Below are 20941 nucleotides of genomic sequence, written 5' to 3'. Positions count from 1 at the left end.
GGTCCCCAAAGACTGGAGAACAGTCAATATTGTTCCTTTGTGTAAGAAGGGAAATAGAGGTAATCCTGTTCATTTTGGCTGGCGTGCCTCGTGCCAGATGTAGGGAAACTATTTTAGAGGATTCTTAGAGATAGATTTTATGGTAGAATGTGCTAATTAGGAACAGTCAACATAGCTTTGTCCGAGGCAGGTCATGTCTTACAAACTTGATTTCAGATTTTTGAGGAGGTGAAGAAGGTGATTGATGAGGTATAGATATAATTAGGACAAAAATGCAGTATGGTTGGTTAATAACATTTGCAGACAACAACATTGGTGGAGTTGCAGGCAGTTCAGAAAGGTAAAGATCAGTTACAGACATGGGCAGAGAAATTACAGATGAAGTTTAATTGGAGCACGAGTGAAGCATTGCACTTAGGGCGGTCGATTGAAATGGCAAGATTCTAACACCATAGATGTACAGAAAGATCTTGGCAATAGTACCTTGAAAATGGAAACACAAGTAGACCAAGAAAGAAGGCGGAGAAGATTTACGAGCTTCGGCCGCCAGCCCTGCAGTCTACGGTGCTTCTGGCTGCGGCGGAGACTTTAAATCACGACCTCCGGCCTGCGGCCTACAACAACTTAAAGCCGCGGTCTCCGGTGAGGAAGAGCCGATCCTCGACTGACTCTGGACTCTGGTCCGGTCCACGGGGGGGGGGAAATGGAGGAGGACTGGCCAAATTTTTGTGCCTTCCACCACAGTGATGAATGCTGTGGTGGATGTTTGTGTTACATTTTTATTGTGGTTGTGTGTTCTTTATTATTGTATCGCTGCTGACAACCCAAAATTCCACCAGCCTGGCTGTGTGGTCATTAAAATATAATACAATACAATACAATGTAGCCAAGATTTGCGGGCCTGAACTATAGGGAAAGGTTGGGTAGGATAGGACTGTCCGAAGGGCCTATTCCATGCAGAATGACCATGACTAAGTGGTAAAGAATACATATTGGTATGTTTGCCTTCATCGGTCCGAGAATTGAGCATAAGAGTAAGAAAGTCATGTTGCAGCTCGATGATTAAGCTGCATTTGGAGTTTTAAATGCAGTTCCAGTCGCCTCACTACAGGAAAGATGTGGAGGCTTTGGAGAAGGTACAGAAGAGATTTACCAGTATGCTGTCTGAATTGGAGGGTAAGGAGAGGTTAAACAAACATGGATTGTTTTCCTACATTTATAAATTCACATATGCAAAATATGTCAGAGGTCCTCACCTGAATTTCAAGCAGTTTTGGGGATATACAACAATGTTGTTATAGTTTCTGACCATATTGCAAGTTGCATCCAGCACTTTTCCATGGCCCAGCGATCATGACATTGCTGGAACCCTCAGTCATTAAAGAGACCCCATATTATTTGCAACTGCAGGAAATAGGGGAAAAAGATAGGTCTGGAGTTCTATTGGTACCAACCAGTTTATAAATATTGTAAACCCTTCGCAACTGGGCTCTTGTGGTGAAAGGTAAAGAGCCAAAGCTACAGGGCTCGAGCTTTAAAGGAGGCATTGCTAGCTCTCCCGCATGCTCATAGGCAAGGTCAAACTTACTGCAGTTTTACCTAATCTACTAACATTTTATGCAATATTTCTTGCTCTTATTTACATACATAAAGGTATGTGTATAGATTATAGTTCAAGTTCAAGTGAGTTTATTGTCATGTGTCCCAGATAAGACTATGAAATTCTTGCTTTGCTCAGTAAATATAGTATAAAGATGTAAATTATTTTACATAGCAGGATCCTTCTATTCCCCGAAGATAGACCCAAAATGCTGGAATAACTCAGCAGGACAGGCATAATCACTGGAGAGAAGGAATGGGTGATGTTTTGGGTTGAGAGTTAGGGAAAAGGGAGCCAAGAGATATGGAGGGGTAAGGTGTGAAAATGACAAATGATAAGGAAATATAGAATGGTCCATTATTAGCTGAGGGAAAGGTGACAAGGAGGCATACAATTAGTAATATCAATCAGAAGGATAGTGAAACCTGTCAGAGAACTAGGGTGGGGGAGGAACAGAGAGAGGGGAAGCAAGGGTTACTTGAAGTTAGAGAAATCAATATTCACACTGCAGGGTTGTAAGCTGCCCAAGCAAAATATGAGGTGGTGTTCCTCCAATTTACGTTGGGCCTCACTCAACAGTGGAGGAGGCCCAGGACAACAAGATCAGTGTGGGAATGGGAGGGGGAGTTAAAGTGTTTAGCAACAGGGAGATCGCATAGGCCTAGGCAGAATGAGCAGGTGTTCAGCGAAACGATCGCCAAGCCTGGGCTTGGTCTCGCCGATATCTAGGAGTCCGCACCAGGAACAGCGGATACAGTAGATGAGGTTGGAGGTAGTGCAAGTGAACCGTTGCCTCACCTGAAAGGACTGTCGGGGTCTTTGGATGGAGTCGAAGGAGGAGGTATAGGGACATGTGTTGCATCTCCTGCATGAGTTAACCAGGGAGTTGCAGAGGGAACGGACTCTGCAGAAAGGGGTGGAGATGGGAAGATGTGGCAAGTGGTGGGAGTCCGTTGGACATGGCGAAAATGTAGGATTATGTGCTGTATGCGACGATTAATGGGGTGAAAGGCGAGGACGAGGACTGTTCCTGTTGGGAGTGTGGGGAGGGGAGGCAAGAGCAAAGCTGCGGGATACCAACAAGACCCATGTGATAGCCTCATCTATGATTGAAGAGGAGGACCCCTGTTCCCTCAAGCCAGTTCATTGGCTATATTTAAGAGGGAGTTAGATGTGGCCCTTGTGGCTAAAGGGATCAGGGGGTATGGAGAGAAGGCAGGTACAGGATACTCAGTTGGATGATCAGCCATGATCATATTGAATGGCGGTGCAGGCTCGAAGGGCCGAATGGCCTACTCCTGCACCTAATTTCTATGTTTCTATGTAATGAATGAGAACATCTTGGATGCTCTGGTATGGAACACCTCATCTTGGGTGCAGGTGTGGCGTAGATGGAGGAATAGGAAGAAAGGGATATTCCCCATTTTACAATCAGCTAGATCACAGCACACAGCCCTGCAGAATGTACTTCATGGTAAGCATCCATGCTTGGTTTCACTCATGTTAGCCTTGACTTAATTATACCCTTCTATTTATTTTTTTTAAAGAAATCACAAGCTCAAATCAAGATACCCCAGTTGGTGTCAAAAACTGTCTACAACACGAAGATCATTTTCACATCCTCAACTTCGTCTTTCTGGCAGCAAGTCTGTGCATTGTTACATGTTTGTTTCTGATACTGGTGATTTACACTGTCAAAAGAAGAAACCCCTTCACATATGACACTGCTGATTCCAGCCACAAGACTGGTCCGCCTTTAGAAGGTGAGTAAAATGTGATTGTTTTGAAGCTGCAATGGGATATTGGATGTAATCTTTAGGCAAGCACGCTCATGGTGGGCTGGAGCCATTGCAGAGGGCGCAGCCTTGGTCAGAAACCCTAAAAAATAAAACCAGCATGATGTATTGTGTTGTCACCCTATCTGATGGCAAATGGCCCAAAGGCTCCAGCCAAAATTGTGGCTCAAGGACCTAACAGCAGGTTTGTTCACAGGCTGGCCTGTGTTTGCTGTTCTGGATAACAGCACAGGCAGAAATAGTGGTGGAATGGGGATGGGCTCCTGCTGGCATGGGAGGTTGCAAGTATGGAGAGCTTGGATAGGCCCTCCAGATCCAGGAATGCAGCAATAGAACTGGCCCTGTTCCTACCCACACACAAGGCTTCTGTCTCTGTAACCCCGGGCTGGCAGTGTAAACCCATAAACGAATGGCATTGGCGACTCAGTCTCCAAAAGATCTAAAACTGTAATATGATGCAAATCCGATCTACCAATGAGAGATTCCCCAAAATCTCACTAAAGGACAATTCTGATGGGGGATGAGGAAAACTCAGACTTTTGTCTCTGATGTTTCAAAGACAAGGGACAAGAGAGGAAGATAAGTAATTTGACGTTAGATCTGCCCGAATAGATTGGAACAAATAAGGAAGCAATCCTATTACTATAGGTTGATTGGTGAGCCATTTCGTCAATGGTTTTGCTACCATTAGGTTGGAGCAAATCCTTTTACTAAAAATTGCAGAACCTTCGATAATATAGCAGGTTCTTAGATATTTGAACAGCTCATGCCCACATACAAGATATCGGCACATTGGCCCACTCTATGGCTAATTTTATTCAGAGCCTGACCACATCTACTTGACATTCAATCAACATTACTGAGAAATCGTCTGACAGTCTCATCCTGTGATCTGCCATTGACCAGAAACAGCCACATAATTGCAGAAGTTAGTAGTGGATGAAGGTTAGATTCAATTGAAACAGCCGCATAATTGCAGAAGTTAGTAGTGGGTGAAGGCTAGAGATTACTCAGCAAACGGTTCACTGCCCAAATCCCCTAGGCTATTCCATCCTCCAGTTCACTTCAAATTTCGTCAACTATCATGTAAGTGGTAAGAGGAGTGGCTTGAGAATCATTAGGTTTAGACAGTGATGTTCTTAGATGCACAAGGCATGGCTTGAAGATGTAGAATCCTTCATTGGTTTTTACTCAAAATCAGATTTATATAGCATAGAAACAGCTCCTTTGGGCCACCATGTCCTTACCAACATTTTTGCCTATTTACACTGCCCATTTTCCTGCATTAGAACTACATCCTTCCATAAATGTATCAGTCTAAATGCCACTTAAATGCAGTGATTCCATCTGATTCCACTCCCTCCATGGGCAGCGTGTGCCAGATATCAACCAGTGTTAAAATTTGATTCCTTAGATTCCCTTTATAACTCTTTTTCTTACCTTAAACTTGTGCCCTCTTGTTTTTGATATCAGTCTACGGGCAATTTATGCCTCCGTGCCAGGAAAAATATATTGACAACATTTCAGTAGAAGTAGAGGTAATGGATAAATGAAATCTTGACAGGCTGATGCTTTTGGAGACGCTTTGAAAGATTAAGTCATCTGATCCCAAGTTGGGTAAAGGAAGTAGCCTTAAAGATAGTGGAAGGGCTTGTCAGAATCTTTTAACCTTCTCTGAATACAGCAAGTGACAAATGTGGCACATTTCCACATAAAAGGTGTTAAGGTGTTCCTATGATCTATAGGTAATTCAGTTTAACATAGATAAAATGAATAAAAATGGACAAAATGGATAGATCCCGTTTTATAACAACCGTATTTTCCGGCAATCAAGCCGTTATTTTTTACACTAAAATAAGGCCCAAAAATGTACCTGCGACTTGGCGGCCGAACGTTAGATTGTTAGCCAAGAAAGATAGATTTGGCTATCCCTCAGTAAAGCGGCTGTAAAAGAACAGCACCGCTGGGAGGAGGGAAAGAGTTCCTTCCACAGCGTGTGGGGAGTCTGGCCCGGGTCAGCAGGGCTGGGCCGCCAGGGGTAAAGTTGTGGGGAGGGCAGGAGTGTCGAGTAGCAGGGGGTCGGGGTCGGGGATCACTCAGTAGTGGGACTGCAGCTGGACCCGGGCCTCACAGGCGACCTGGGAACTGCCAGCTATTCCCGGGGCTCGCAGGCCACCTGGGAACTACACGTAGTCCCGGGGACGCGAGGGATCTGGGAACTGCAGAAAACTAATTGAAAAACAGGTGAAAACTATGTATTATTAACGTATTATTACTAATTTATATATTATTAGTATGTATTATTACAAATTACTAATTTAGTTAGTATGTATTATTACCTCCATTTATTAACAATGGCGATAGATGTGGCCCGCCATCCGCTCACAAACATGGGTCCTGGTCCATATGCAAAACAGGTTGCTGACCCTTGGACTAAAACCAAATCCTTGATCCTGTCCCACCAGCCTTTTTTCAAAATTTAGCAACTAAAAATGGGGGTGCGTCTTCAACGCAGGTGCGCCTTCATTACCGGGAAATACGGTAGTTTTAAACTCTCCTACACTGGAAAGAAAACTTTGAAAAAAGTTCTGACAGTCTACTATCTAAGCCTCTCATAATTTTATATCTTCTATCAAGTCTGCACGCAACCTCTGCCATTCCAGAGAAAACAATTCAAGTCTGTTCAACCTCTCCTTGAGGCGAATAACCCCTAATCCAAACATCATTCTGATAAACCTCCTCAGTAACCTTTCCAAAGCCTCCACATCCTTCCTGTAATGGGATGATCACAATAATGTGCAATACTCCAAATGCAGCCAAACCAAAGTACTATAAACCTGCATTGTGACAACCCGACTCTTATAGGGTGATTTCACTAAAGGCCACTGGAGCGTAGATCCGCACCCACGTGACCAAAATTCTCAAGTGGAGGACACTCGAGGGTTCGGTACATGTTAGTGGATGGAAAAAAACGCATTTTCCCACCCGTTAAAAACATAGAAAACGGCGAGGTTGTGAGCTGCAATTTACTGTGCCAGTCGGGGTGACCGTGAGGCACAGCTACCTAGATTTACAGGGGAAAAAAAAGATAGCAAGGTAAATTCAAGAGGGAACTGAAGGTGCCAAACCGGCGGAAATGAACAGCCGACATTTGCCGTGGATATTTACAGGTCCAAAATATTGGGAATTATCGCGTTTGCTCGCTGAATTTATCAAAAGTAAGTTAATAATGCCTTACTTTTGATGAAATTCAGCGAGCAAACGCGATAATTCCCGATATTTTGGACCTGTAAATATCCACGGCAAATGTCGGCTGTTCATTTCCGCCGCTTTGGCACCTTCAGTTCCCTCTTGAATTTACCTTACTTGCTATCTTTTTTTTCCCCTGTAAATCTAGGTAGCTGTGCCTCACGGTCACCCCGACTGGCACAGTAAATTGCAGCTCACAACCTCGCCGTTTTCTATGTTTTTAACGGGTGGGAAAATGCGTTTTTTCCCATCCACTAACATGTACCGAACCCTCGAGTGTCCTCCACTTGAGAATTTTGGTCACGTGGGTGCGGATCTACGCTCCAGTCACCTTTAGTGAAATCACCCTATACTCAATGCCCCAACCTGTAAAAGTAAGCATACTTATGCCTACTTTACCACTCCATCTACTTGTGTTGCCACTTTCAGCGAGTTATGGACATGGGCCCCAAGATCCGTCTGTACATCATTGCTGTTAAGAGTCATTCCTTTAATTCCATATTTTCCCCTTGCATTGAATAGTGCAACAACCTGAGACTTGCTCGGATTAAACTCCATCTGCCATTTCATCATCCATTTCTGTAGCTGATCTGTATCCCGCTGTATACCTTGACAGCCTTCCTCACAGTCAGCGACCCCAGCAATCTATATGTCATCTGCAATCTTACTAACCAACCCGTAGTAACGTCTATGTTTACGTCACTTTCTCAAAAAAAACTCGATGCAGTTATTAAGACACGACCTGCCATGCCATGGTACAAAGCCACGCTGACACTCCCTAATTAACCCTTTCTCTACCAAATGGGAGTAAATCTTATCCCAAAGAATCCTCTCCAATAGCTTCCCTACCACTAACGCGAGAATCACCAGCCTGTAATTCCCCGGATACTCTCTACTTCCCTTCTAAAATAAAGGGACTTTAGCTACTCTGCAGTCCTCTGGGACCCGCTGAGTTACTCCAGCTTTTTGTTTCTATATCTTCGGTGTAAATCGGCATCTGCAGTTCCTTCCAATCTCTAACAACTAATAGTCTTATAGTTCTCTGACTGGCGTGTTGAAGTTTAAAAATGGAAATCTTAAGTACTTTCGGGAGGTTAATGTTCGACTCTCCCAGCCTCACAAACGGAGACCGTGCGGTGGTTTCAGCACAGCCCCGTAAACAGACTGGGGCGTCGCTGCTCGGGGGTTCAGCCTGGTGCCCCGGGCCCACGCTGCAAGTTTGCACGAATCTGTGCGAGCTGGGAGAGCGAAGACAGGCGGGGTCCCCAGCACCTGTTGCCCTGGTTACTGCGAGCCCGACCCAAGACCAGGCAGCGGGCAGTCTCAAAGATCCTATAGCAGAGCTCCGCTATAGGATCTTTGGGCAGCCTGGCATTGCCGTAGCACTCCGCCCACTGCGGTCCCTGTAGCCCGGAGCTCCGTTCCTCGGCTGAGACCAGGTTTGGGTAGAAACAAACGTTGAAGAAACTATAGAGGAGTGGAAAAGTGCCAGAGGAGATTGGAGGAAAGTAATAAAATAACGATAACATATTTTATCTGTAAGATGTACACGTAAAGCAGCAATTTAGCACAGTAAATCTGCACTCTACTATAGATGGCGCCAACTCCTCTTCAGACAGACTGCAGCAACGAGGCGTTGAAAAAGACGACCAGAATCAAAGTTTATCCTCCGATCCGTCGGAAACTTGTAGCTGCTGCTTCTCGGAGCAGAGGATCGGCGGGAAAGGCCGAAAGCTGCAGACAAACATCGCCACATCCCGCCAGTGCATCCAGGAGCCACCTGCCCTCGACATACGAACTCTACCTTCTGAGACAATTCCCCAACACAAGCCGTTCCAGATCATCTGTTCACCCTCGCAACCCAGCACTAAAGAAATAGGGAGCTTCCTGGAGAAATGCCATATGAAGTACTGAAACCACTCGACAATGATTAAAAAGCACACTCGTCACAACAGGGTGTACTTCACTACGAGAGAAAAGCTTTAGAGCATGCTCTGTTTTAGTAAGGGCACTTTAGTTTAATTATTCTACTAGAGGGGTAGGATATTGCCGCAGACTATTGCTATCTAACAAAGCTATCTTCAGTAAAAGTAGGTAAATCATTTTAAGACATGGACGAGACAATATTTGGCTACTCAAGGATCATGTGTTATTCAGATTTGCTAAGTACCACAGGCGTCTTTGTGCCATTTGAGGAGCTGGATTTGGGGAGGGGGAGAAGGGGGAGAGTAAGGGGAGAGGTTAGAGGGGGCAAGGAAACCAGCCAGTTCCTGCAGCTAACCTTATGAGCGAAAAGTAAATGACACGAATGTACTGGTTAAATCTATTTTAAAAGCGTTAAGATCGACTAACACTGTGGAAGATTCAATCGTAGTCAAAGGGACAGCTGGATAAATGGCTGAAAGGCAAGCAGGGCTTTAGGTCGAGGGCGAGGAATTGGGAATAGCTGGATTACTCCGTTTTGTTATCAGTAGAACAAATGCTGTAATAGTGAACTAAACAGAACTCACATACTGCATACATTTGTAAAATGGCTGCAGATTGTTTGAATAGTTTTGCCAGAGAAATGAAGTTTGCAACTTCAAAAATAGAAGAGAATTATAAAATGTCAAAATCTAATAGCAATTAGCAATCTAACGCGAGTTGCCATCACGACTGTTTTACTGCACCTGTTGAATTCTTATACCCACAGATCTTCTACCTTATATAAAAAATATAAAAACATCTTCAAATTAACCTTCGGGAAGTTGCTGAAAAGGTGATTCATCCGATATTGGGAATTGCACTGAAGGATCTAAAAACGAATCAGAAACAAAGCAAGCTATAGATTTGATGGACTAAATGGCCTTACATCTTAAGGAAGCGTGAGAAATAAAGTTCCAGACCAGTTAGCCTTACCTGGATTGTGGGAAAACTTAAAATTCACTAAAATAACAAAACTAAAAAATGAATATTAACAAGTACAATGTCAGACACGATGAACATAATGGCGAATTTAAAAAAAACACATGCATCATGCATCTAAAATACTGTGACACTTGGATTTTCAGAGGCCATACCAAGCGAGACTTGTGAAGCAAACTCTAACAAATGGGAATTATAAAGATCATAAAACAAAACTGATTGTAAAAGGATTTGCATTTTGTATCAATAAAAAAAAAATGGCAACAGTATAAAGTGTGCACAAATCAGGATAATTCAGGCTACGTACACCCATAAGGTTATAAGTACAGAAACTAGTGATCCTTTCATGTGTAAGGAAATAATACCTCACAAATAACAGAATCAAAATCAAGCACAGATTTAGAAAATACTGAACGTAAGTTTAAGACAATGAGAAAATAGAGGCATGATGCATGACAGAGCTAATATTCAAACTTGGTTTCACCAAAGGTCATCAGGGCTAAAACAAGTTTGTTCTTGCTACCACGATTTACAAGTGAGATTAGGCTATCCAAAATTATATATACTTGGCGGCATTATGTAGGGAGAAAAGTGTTTCTCTGTGGTTGGATAATGAAATCTATAACTGGGAAATATAACATGATACAATACAAATAACTATGTCTCCATGACATTTGAAGACAATATCAAGTAGTCTCCCATAGTCAAATGATTTATTTTGACATTTCGCTTTTTCAGAACATGGAAAATAAAAATCAAATGAGATTACAAATGAAATTGGTACTGCAGGCAATACCACAAATGGAGAACTAGAATAACATAGTGGGGCTGAATTCAAATATACATTACCCTGTCTGGAGGATATTAATGGGAGTCCTTACATTTTTTTAATATAGAGGATAGTGCATTAACAAATGACCCTTAGCATGGGAAATGCCTGACCCACCTGGCACTCCGGGAAATGCATTTTATTTTAAGCAGCTTTTGTATACCAAACACTAATACCCACAAATAAAGAGGGCAACTCTCCGAATGCATTGTGATTACCCAAGCTCATGAGCTGAGGGCATCACTTATCAAACTGGGGAGGCTGATTTTTTTGTAAGCTTTGAGGGCAAGGTGTGTGAAAGCAGTCGTATTACAGTTGGATGTTTTCACTTCTGTTAGTGAATCCATTCCACTACAGTGAGCTACACATCTGTTTAAAGTGGAGCAAGAGTCCATTGCAGGATGTCAGACAATCTAAAGGCCAAGTGACATGTTTGAGATTTTTGCATAATTGTGAATGAAAATAAATAGAAACTCACCTTTAAAAAAAAATAAAGTAATTGCCACTAACAATGCTACTTTGGAGATTATCTAAAACTATCACCAAAATGAATGTTATAGCCAATGCTTAGCAGTTGTATTATCATTAGGATTATAAGAGTCACGTTGAACATCTTATTTTTGCTTTCAGATCACAAATCAATTAACATTCATTAGCTATTACATAATTTCAGACAAAATCAGTGCAAGAAATCTGTACGAATCATTTTGTTTGCACAGCAACATTAAAAAGTTTAGATGGGAATGTATGGAGGGAAAATTTCTTACCACAATAATGGAAAACCTGTCACTTGACCTTAAATGTACGAGAAAACAATTCTCAAAATGTAGCTTACACTGCCATGTGGACATTGCCCATGCCATACCCAAATACTCAAGTTTCTGGCGCACCGCACAATACACAGGGGATGGCATATGAAATGCCCGCGTGGGACTTACACTGCATTCACCTACATGTAAACAGCACAGGTTCTACACTTCACTGTAGTTACAAGAAAACCCAATATTTAGAAGGCCTATTCCAGAGGAATGAACACGAATGAAACTCAACTTGCATTAGTATTTTTAAGCCGAGTGACAAAGTTTTGAGTTCTGAGCTCCCGAGGAATATAAAGCACTCTGGAACCTTTATTTGTTAATACACAGAGAGGTGCCGAGGGGAAAATTGACTAAAAATGCTTCCACAGGTTAACTGAAATTCCACTCTGGTATGACCAATTGCCTGGCAGGCAGATTCAATTGACAGGGTCTCATAATCCAATAACCAGCTGCCATATGTCTAGTTTGTGAATAAACTTATAAGCGCAAATTTCAGGCTAGAACACACATATTTACAATTTCCTGCTGGCGTTTTATGGCAAGAAAATTAAAAAAATAAAATTGAGTAGAACAGACTGTGGAATTCAAACAAATTATTCTATTTTAAAAGGAGAATAGCAAAAGGGAATATTCCAGATTTTATCTTCAGTCTCAGAAATACTAAATCTTGACATTTTGAGGAGTTTGCCACAAAACTCAGCATTTCCACATGAACAAACTGCTGTGTCAAAGGTCTGGCCAAATTGGAAATAATCATTTACGTGCCAATTCCGTTGAAAAAAATGACATCCTATATTTTAAGCTTGTATCATCTCAAGTACAGCAGATGCTAGGAAAGTTTAATTGCATCAGTTTGCATTTGGATTGAGTTGTATTCTGCTTCTGTAAAGTTTGACTGTAGTTTTTCAAATATATGGTAAATACCAACTGGGATTCCATCTACTGATGCTACACCAAGAACTTCCTACAATAGTTACCCCGTCTAACTCAAGTGGCTAGAATTTGGATTTGGTTCCACAGTGCCTTGCATTTCTCTCTATTTTGGTGCCCTGATTACTAGCAGCTACACAAAAACCCATCACAATAAGCACAGAGCTGCAGCAACCACGATATGGATGCCATGTACTCAGAAACATTGGTTTAATTGTTTCCCAATCTAGTAACTACAGTATTTTATGAAGGCTGAACCAAGAGCAAGTAACAAAGGGCTGGCTTCTTGCTCTGGTAGGGGAAGACACATTATTTCATATAGGCAATGGGTCAAAGCAACCCAGTGAGGGATTAACCTTTAACAGGATAATAGTGCAACAAATGGGACTGCGCCTTAAAAAGGTATATTTAATGGGCCAGATGGTTTACTGAGAATCAACATGGCATCCAGGATGTTTGCTAATCACCATGAACTTTTAATCATAGTTATGCTCTGTTTTATGATTTTTTTTGTGTATAAATAAAACATTTATCTTTAACCGAGATTGTACAACATTATGAAATGAGCAATATCAGCTCCCTTGGAACAAGCTCTTTGGGAGTTGCTCCTCAACATCCCGTCCTGCTTAAGAAAGATGTACAGAAAATTTGATTTGTGGATCATAGTTCCAAAAGCAAAAATACAGAATATAAAAGTGAGAATAAACAGAACAGGCTGCATTTCATCAGCATTCCCTTGTCTCAGGCCCCTCTGGTCTGATCACATTGTTTCGTATAATGAAGGCCACTCAGACTGCCACATGGATCCTACTTTCTGACAAAACAGCAAAAGTCTCAAACATTGATCTACTGCTATGCCCAGACTGCATAATTTAAAAAATAAACCAAAGGGAAGAATCCAGAGCAGTCGCTGTGGCCACTATTCAAACTGCAATGTGTGTGTGCGCATGCGTGTGCGCACATATGCATGCACGTACACGCATGCATATTTTAAGACACAAACACAAAATTTTCCACCACTGTGATGTAAGGCCATCTTAAAACATGAGCGTTTGTACAATAAACAAATACCAAGTCCAGTACAGTTTCATTACGGCACAGCTGCTCTGAACCTTTGACAGGAATAAAAATAACAAAGCTAGAAGGCAAACAAACCTGGGCCCAATAGAGAGATCTGTCAGGTTGTATTAATCCGCAGTCCTCTGGCAACACATACATACTGAAAACCTGTCTCAGTACTGCATTCAGTTTTAATGGCCATTTTTCTGAAAATATATGCCTACTAGTTTCATACAGTACTCAATATCTAAATCCACAGAAGTGTATCTGCAAGTCATTAATACCATCCATTTGCTCTCAAACTCATCACATATCAATGGGATGGTTTGTTATTATTGTTATACACTTGGTCAGCTGAAGCTGGAGCACCATGGGAACAGAAGCAGAGATGTGTACCCTCCCCCCCTCCCTTCTTTCCAGAGATGCGGGCTGCAGCTTTGAGGATAACCCGTGCCTCCTCAGTCGCATTCCATTGGGTGCCGTCTCATTCCTTCAGACCAAAGTCAATGTCAAGTAGGTTCACTCAGTGCTGACAGTACTTAGAGTTTCAGGTAGGTTGTGTATCGTTCTGAAGACTTCCCCCAGTCTGATAAGGCTACTCGTATTCAAGGAATTGTTTGTGATAAAACAAGAGATACCTGCAGAGAATGAAATACGTATTAATGTATATACAAAACAGGTGATCAACATGTGTACTAATGCACACCAGAGCTAACCACAAAACTTTATTACAGCAAATGTTTTAAAAGTGACGCTAACTACTGTTGTGCAGACAATACTAGGAATGCAAATCCAACTATTGATGTAATATCTTCAGTACTATACAACATTTTAAAACCTTGTTTAAATGAAAGGAATTGAAAGCTACAGAAAATACAAATACAAAATAAACCAAATAAGAAATCATGTAGAACTCGATGATAGAAATCAGGAAAAAATAGATGGGATAAACACAAACATCCAGAGTAAATCAGCCAGCAATTATTGTATGCCTGATCCCTCATTCAAAAATATCACCCTACAGCATCCATGCCATATTGATAGATTCCCTTAATGTCTAACATCTTTCAATCAGCCTGCCATCAATACACTCAGCAACCAATCTGTCACCACTCCCCTGGATAGAGAATTATAGAGATTCACCATCTGCCATATGAAGACATTTCTTCAATCCAGAATAGCTGACTGCTTACTTTGAAAGTAACCCCTGCTTTGAGACATTTAGGAGAAATATCATTGCATCTACCCTGTCAAGCCACTAAATAATTTTGCACATTTCGATGAAATTTTGATTTTTCTAAACGCAAGTATAGCCTCAATCTGCCTAATATCTCCTCACATGATAAATCCACCACCCCAAGAATCAGTCTTGTTAATCTTCACTGTCATTCATTTATTGTTAGTATACCTGCCCCATAGTTGATGGAGCAGATTAACACAATATTCCAAATGAAGTTTCATGAGAACTTTACATAATTGGAGCGAGATACAAAATGGATTTGGGATTAAAACAAAAATATAATTGCCATAGGCAACAAAGAATTTCCACAAGAAACTACCAAGAACATGGCTAGAATATTATTATGTTTTCTGCATCAAAGCAATTATATCCAAGCATTAGAGGTCATGCAGATATGGGTTAGGACTTTACAAAGCATATTCCACAAAACAAAATTATTCACGAATCTCGGATTCTAAAGCAAACAAATGAATCTAGCCCTGATGCAAGAGTGCTGTAAAGTGTGGAATCGGGAGAAACAGACCCATACTTGGAAGGAAGAAGATGCTTTAATAATTGAGATGTAACAAATTTTGCAGAAATTGGTGAATGTGTTTGCAAAGATAATCAAAAGGCAGTAATTGCAGTTTTGCATTGACATTTTAGTTATTGTGAATCATCGACCAGCATATCTTTTTCATCCTTCCAAAATTTATACTAGCCACTGGTACGCACCCTTCACTATCTAGCACATCTTTTATGCTAGCCTTGGTGATAATTGCATCATCACATTTAAACCACTGGTCCTTGTGTTGTCGAATGAAGCTGGTATAGTGCCCACTTTCCAGTGTTCCCTGATGATTGACTACAGCAAACAGTGAATACCTGCAGAAAGTGAAAAGGACAATGTTACTGAGATCAAAAGATGTGCACAATTCCAACAGCTTGTAGCAGGGATGCATGTTCACACTGATCAGTCATAATTTCACTTCAAATATTCCTTAGGATAGCACTTTCTACCAGCCAAACCTGCTCATATTTTTTGCTATCTTCAAGGCATTTATGCTAAATGTTACTTGCAATTTCTTTCAGCGACCACATGTTCCTTTGTAGCTGCATTCTCAAAAGAAATGCAAGACAATAGATGATTGTGCTCAAGTATAGGGATTGCCCCAAAGGGCAGCATCACTGCAGGTGCACAAAAGGGCAGGAGAGGTGACCCTTTGTAAATGTTTTCCCCATTACAAGAGGTGACCAATGTTCACTGTACACATGGGCATACAATTTAATTGCATCCAAGAATCCTCTGCTTTAGTTGCCACTTAAAGACTGTCTAGCAGATATGATACATCCGGTTCTTCAAAGTACAAGGGTGCTGAAGGAGTACTTTTGAATGAAATTATTTCATGATTAATGTCACATTTTCTCCTTCAATTTGAAGCAGACCTAACTACAGAAAACAGATGATGATAATAGGGAAGGTTCTGTTTGAGTTGCAATCGGAATCTGTGTTGGACCCCACTGCTTACTTTTTTCCAAGTTAAATGCTAGTAAATTACGTGAAAAGCTTTGCAAAGCCATACAATGAAGACATCAAGTGAAAAAAACCTGCTTGAAATGGATTATATATTGACACAAAGCACATACATGAAGATCAATAGCATGGGTAAAAAGTTTTTTTGGCAGATGCCAGTCATTGAAGGGGCCATCAACAAAAGCTTGGGGAGCCAATTAGAAATGGTTTTAACATAGATATATCACTTAAGATCATGCTGGAATATTTTGTGTAATTTCAGTATTCTGATCTGCAAAGCAATACAAATATTAGTGAGGTTCAAGAGAGAGCAACAAGGACTTCTTTATAGTGAAGTCAATCCCAATCTTTAACAATAAAGACTTGTATAAATCAATTAGAACAAGTAAACTATTGCCAGACAAATGAGCAAAGCACTAGAAGGCTCCAGTACAATATTCAGTAACAACAAGCACCGTTAAAATTGCAAGAAAAAGGCGTGGAATCCAGTGGAGAAAAAAATTCTAAATTCCAAAGGAGAGAGCTCATTTGGGTTCAATTGGCGCTCTATTAAAAAAGAGTTGAGAGGAAATTGAACAGAGATAGAAAATGCAGCTTGAGTATTTTTCCTCCCAAGGAAGATGGAGAAAGAAACATAGCACTTAACACAGGGTATTGAAAATGGTATGGGTGGGAAAGTCATGATAACCGAATACTATTGTATCTGTGGTATTCAGAGCAAGAACATGAATAATGCCTGATCTTGTAGATTTTGTTCTCAAGGCACTATTTTCCAAGTCAGGCAAAGGAAGGTGTAGAATTTAGGTAATCAAACCAAATGGTTTAAGAGATACAAACTATTTTAAAGAACATTCAAAGAACAAACCATATGCAAAAATGAACTGTAGACAAATATAGAACAAAATATTTCAATCCATGGTGCTTCAAGTAAATCTACATATATGGCCAATAATGTAATTTAAGATTATGGAAAAAGACCAATGTTTAATCCTGCACAGAACTTTAGGATAACAAAGTTTCTTTCATGAAGTGCAGACAATAAATGTTAACTCCATGTTGATATCCAATGGATTTCGTTTGATTAGCTTGTGATAAAATTTGAATTGTGATTAATCATTTCCTTCAAATAAATTGAGTAGATTTAACATATATTTGATTGGACCAGTCTTCCAATTCTATTCTTTGCTTTGATAGGTTTGTCCCCTACCATCTTGAATGGAATTCTAACTCACATTCTTATGAAATATACACTTGCCTGCAATGATTCAGAAATGTATTACAGTTTGAATGGCTGTTGGAGTGAGATATTCTCTTTAAAGGAACCCCACAATACACTGACGAGTGAGACACTATTTTTTATTGAACACGTTCGGATAACGAAAAGACTCACTTGTGATTGGGTTGCTTGCCAGTTATGATGTCATGCCCACACATACACACAAGTTGCACCTCTCTCAGCCTGTGCTGTTCACATAGGACTCTGGAATGAATAAGTGCACTCACTAAGAACAGGCCTCTCCTTCCCACAACTACACAGATTATTGCAACGTACTCAGCAAGCCTCGTACATCAATGGTACCTCCAGATCAAATTCTGAGAACTGACCTTGGCTTTACAGCTACACATGGTTACTTTTCATATGATTGTATACGAAAGGGAATTGATGAATTTGGTGTGTATTGTGTTTATAATGGGCAGTGATTTATTAAACTACAATTTATAAATACTAGATAGCAAATAACTGTAGGAAACTGAACACCAAACAACAAGTGTCAGTGAATGGAACAGTTACATTTTGTCTCAACTAGAGTTAACTCATGATCAGATTAGGTTATCAAAAGGTGACAATATAATTAAAAAATAAGTCCTCAAAAACAACAACCACTTAACAAACTCTAAAATAGGCTTTCAACATTGTCAAATATTGAATTAGACTCTGCCACAGCCCTGCCCACAACCGCCCTCCCCCCCACCACCCCCACCTCGAGTGGGTTGGAAAGAGCCACAAAGCATCCCTCTACTACACAGTTATTAAACAAAGCAGCCAATTTCGACCAATAAATTGGGTGCTCTTACGGATCTAATGGTTGCCTGCACTGAAAAATGCAGGCAACTTTAAAACCATTGCTGTGTCATTGACTTCCATTATGTACATACAGCATACTGTCCAAGCAACATTCTATAAATTACTGAGAACAATTTTTTGCATTTTGCAAATACAAACTTAAACTTACTTATTGTCATTGCTTAGACTATCCACAGGCTGCTGGTACTGTCCATTCATCCTGCTCTCTTTACTAAAAAAAAGAGAAAAGCTTACAAATAAAAGGCATAACATATTTATAATAACCAATGTGTCTATTTATGTACTCACATGAACACCAAAATAAAAACTTGCAATGCAGCTCCTTAAGGACAAAGTATATTTTTAATGAGAAAGCAACACTTTTTGGGATAATTTGCAATTGTTGGCAGTGCCACATGATGCAACAAGCAAGGCTATACAAGATTTGCTGACAACCCCAAAGTGCTTCCCATAACAATTACCTACTGAAATCATTGCTTGGAAATTCCACGGCTTCACTGCTACAGACTGCAGCAAGCCAAAGAGAACTTTGTCTTCTGGACAACCATCAACAGAACTAAAGTGCCAACAGCTTGCTTTGGTTTAATAATCCATGTCAAACTCCGATAAGCAGTGTTTATAATCTTGTAACACAGGAAATTTAAGACTTTTGTTCCCTTACACTATCCCAACTAGGATATCATCTTTAGATATGTTAAGGGAAAAAGAGTAGCAAAGTCAAATGTGGGTCCCTTGAAGGCAGACACGGGTGAAATTATTATGGGTAACAAGGAAATGGCAGAAGAGTTGAACGGGTACTTCTGATCTGTCTTCACTAAGGAAGACACAAACAATCTCCCAGATGTACTGGAGGACAGCGGATCGAAGGGGAAGAGGAACTGAAATAAATTTTCATTAGGTGAGAAATAGTATTGGGTAGGCTAATGGGACTGAAGGATGATAAATCCCCTGGGCCGGATGGTTTGCATCCCAGGATCCTCAGGGAGGTGGCTCTAGAAATAGTGGACGCATTGGTGATTATTTTCCAATGTTCAATAGATTCATGATCAGTTCCTGTGGATTGGAGGATAGCTAATGTTATCCCACTTTTCAAGAAAGGAGTGAGAGAGAAAACAGGGAATTACAGACCAGTTAGCTTGACTTCGGTGGTGGGAAAGATGCTGGAGTCAATTATTAAAGAGGTAATAATGGGGCATTTGGATAGCAGTAAAAGGATTAGTCCAAGCTAACATGGATTTATGAAAGGAAAATCATGCTTGACTAATCTTCTGGAATTTGAGGATGTGACAAGTAAAATGGATGAAGGGAGCCAGTGCATGTAGTGTATCTAGACTTTCAGAAAGCCTTTGTTAAGGTCCCGCATGGGAGACTGGTGACTAAAATTAAAGCACATGGTATTGGGGGTAGGGTGTTGACATGGATAGAAAATTGGTTGACAGACAGGAAGCAAAGAGTCGGAGTGAGCGGGTCCTTTTCAGAATGGCAGGCAGTGGCGAGTGGAGTGCTGCAAGGCTCGGTGTTGGGGCCGCAACTGGTTACCATGTATATTAATCATTTGGAAGAGGGAATTAGGAGCAGCACTAGCAAGTTTGCGGATGACACAAAGCTGGGTGGCAGTGTGAACTGTGAAGAGGATGTTAGGAGGTTGCAGGGTGACCTGGACAGGTTGAGTGAGTGGGCAGATGCATGACAGATGCAGTATAATATAGATAAATGTGAGGTTATCTATCCACTTTGGCGGCAAAAACAAGGGGGCAGATTATTATCTCTATGGGGTTGGGTTAGGTAAGGTAGAGGTGCAACAAGACCTGGGTGTCCTTGTACACCGATCACTGAAAGTTGGCGTGCAGGTACAGCAGGCAGTGAAGAAAGCTAATGGAATGTTGGCCTTCATAACAAGAGGATTTCAGTATAGGAGTAAAGAGGTTCTTCTGCAGTTGTATAGGGCTCTGGTAAGACCACATCTGGAGTATTGTGTACTGTATTGGTCTCCTAATTTGAGGAAGGACATCCTTGTGATTGTGGCAGTGCAGCGTAGGTTCACAAGATTGATCCCTGGGATGGCGGGACTGTCATATGAGGTAAGATTGAAAAGACTAGGCTTGTATTCACTGGAGTTTAGAAGGACGAGGGGGCATTTTATAGAAACATACACAATACTAAAGGGACTGGACAAGCTAGATGCAGGAAAAATGTTCCCAATGTTGGGCGAGTCCAGAACCAGGGGCCACAGTCTAAGAATAAAGGGGAGGCCATTTAAGACTGAGGTGAGAAAAAACTTTTTCACCCAGAGGGTTGTGAATTTGTGGAATTCCCTGCCACAGAGGGCAGTGGAGGCCAAATCACTGGATGGATTTAAGAGAGATAGAAAGAGCGCTTGGGGCTAGTGGAATCAAGGGGTATGGGGAGAAGGCAGGCACGGGTTATTGATTGGGGCCGATCAGCCACGATCACAATGAATGGCGGTGCTGGCTCGAAGTGCCGAATGGCCTCCTCCTGCACCTATGTTCTAGGTTTCTATGTCTTCATCCTTGTTATTGCAGTCTAAATCCAGAAATGCACTGCATCTATCAGAAGAGTTTTTTGGAGATACTTGGCAGAGCTCAGAAAATGTTTCATCTCCTGGCGTCAATAGTTTCTTTAAGCAAGCACCTTCCACTTCGGAGATGCAAAAAAGAACATTTTCCCCTCAGTTCTCCACGTATTTTCTTCTCCTTTCCCCATCCAAGTACTTGCCATTCTTCCTCATATTTGCTGTTCGGCAGTCAGAGCTGCCGTTCAGTCAGAGCTGGAGGCTGAGGTGTGGACATTGCAACACATATGGAGAGCGGGAAATTGCCTGGATATTTTGTACCCAGGTGGCAGTAACACACCACAAAGAAGAAAGGTAGGCAAAGCAAACAAGGGAACCAAGACG

The 20941-nt window shown here is 41.2% G+C and overlaps 1 protein-coding gene across 3 annotated transcripts in view; it reads right to left on the bottom strand.

Annotated features, from left to right (window-relative positions):
- Positions 1-10246: 10246 nt before the first annotated feature.
- The window catches only part of usp22 (ubiquitin specific peptidase 22), a 99294-nt gene continuing 88599 nt past the window's right edge, over positions 10247-20941 (bottom strand). For 2 of the 3 annotated variants that reach the window (XM_055651397.1, XM_055651395.1), the window contains 4 exons: positions 18173-18235; positions 17329-17418; positions 15140-15289; positions 10247-13823 (listed from right to left, as the gene is read on the bottom strand). In XM_055651397.1, coding sequence (XP_055507372.1) covers positions 13781-13823; positions 15140-15289; positions 17329-17418; positions 18173-18235 — 346 coding nt within the window. In that variant the 3' untranslated portion in view covers positions 10247-13780. The remainder of the gene's footprint in view (positions 13824-15139; positions 15290-17328; positions 17419-18172; positions 18236-20941) is intronic. The other variant, XM_055651396.1, reaches the window with a different exon arrangement.

This window comes from Leucoraja erinacea, chromosome 20 (genome assembly GCF_028641065.1).
Source record: "Leucoraja erinacea ecotype New England chromosome 20, Leri_hhj_1, whole genome shotgun sequence".
NCBI lineage: Eukaryota > Metazoa > Chordata > Chondrichthyes > Rajiformes > Rajidae > Leucoraja > Leucoraja erinaceus.
The sequence above is the reverse complement of the archived record's forward strand: the minus strand, read 5'-3'. Positions and strand labels throughout refer to the sequence as shown.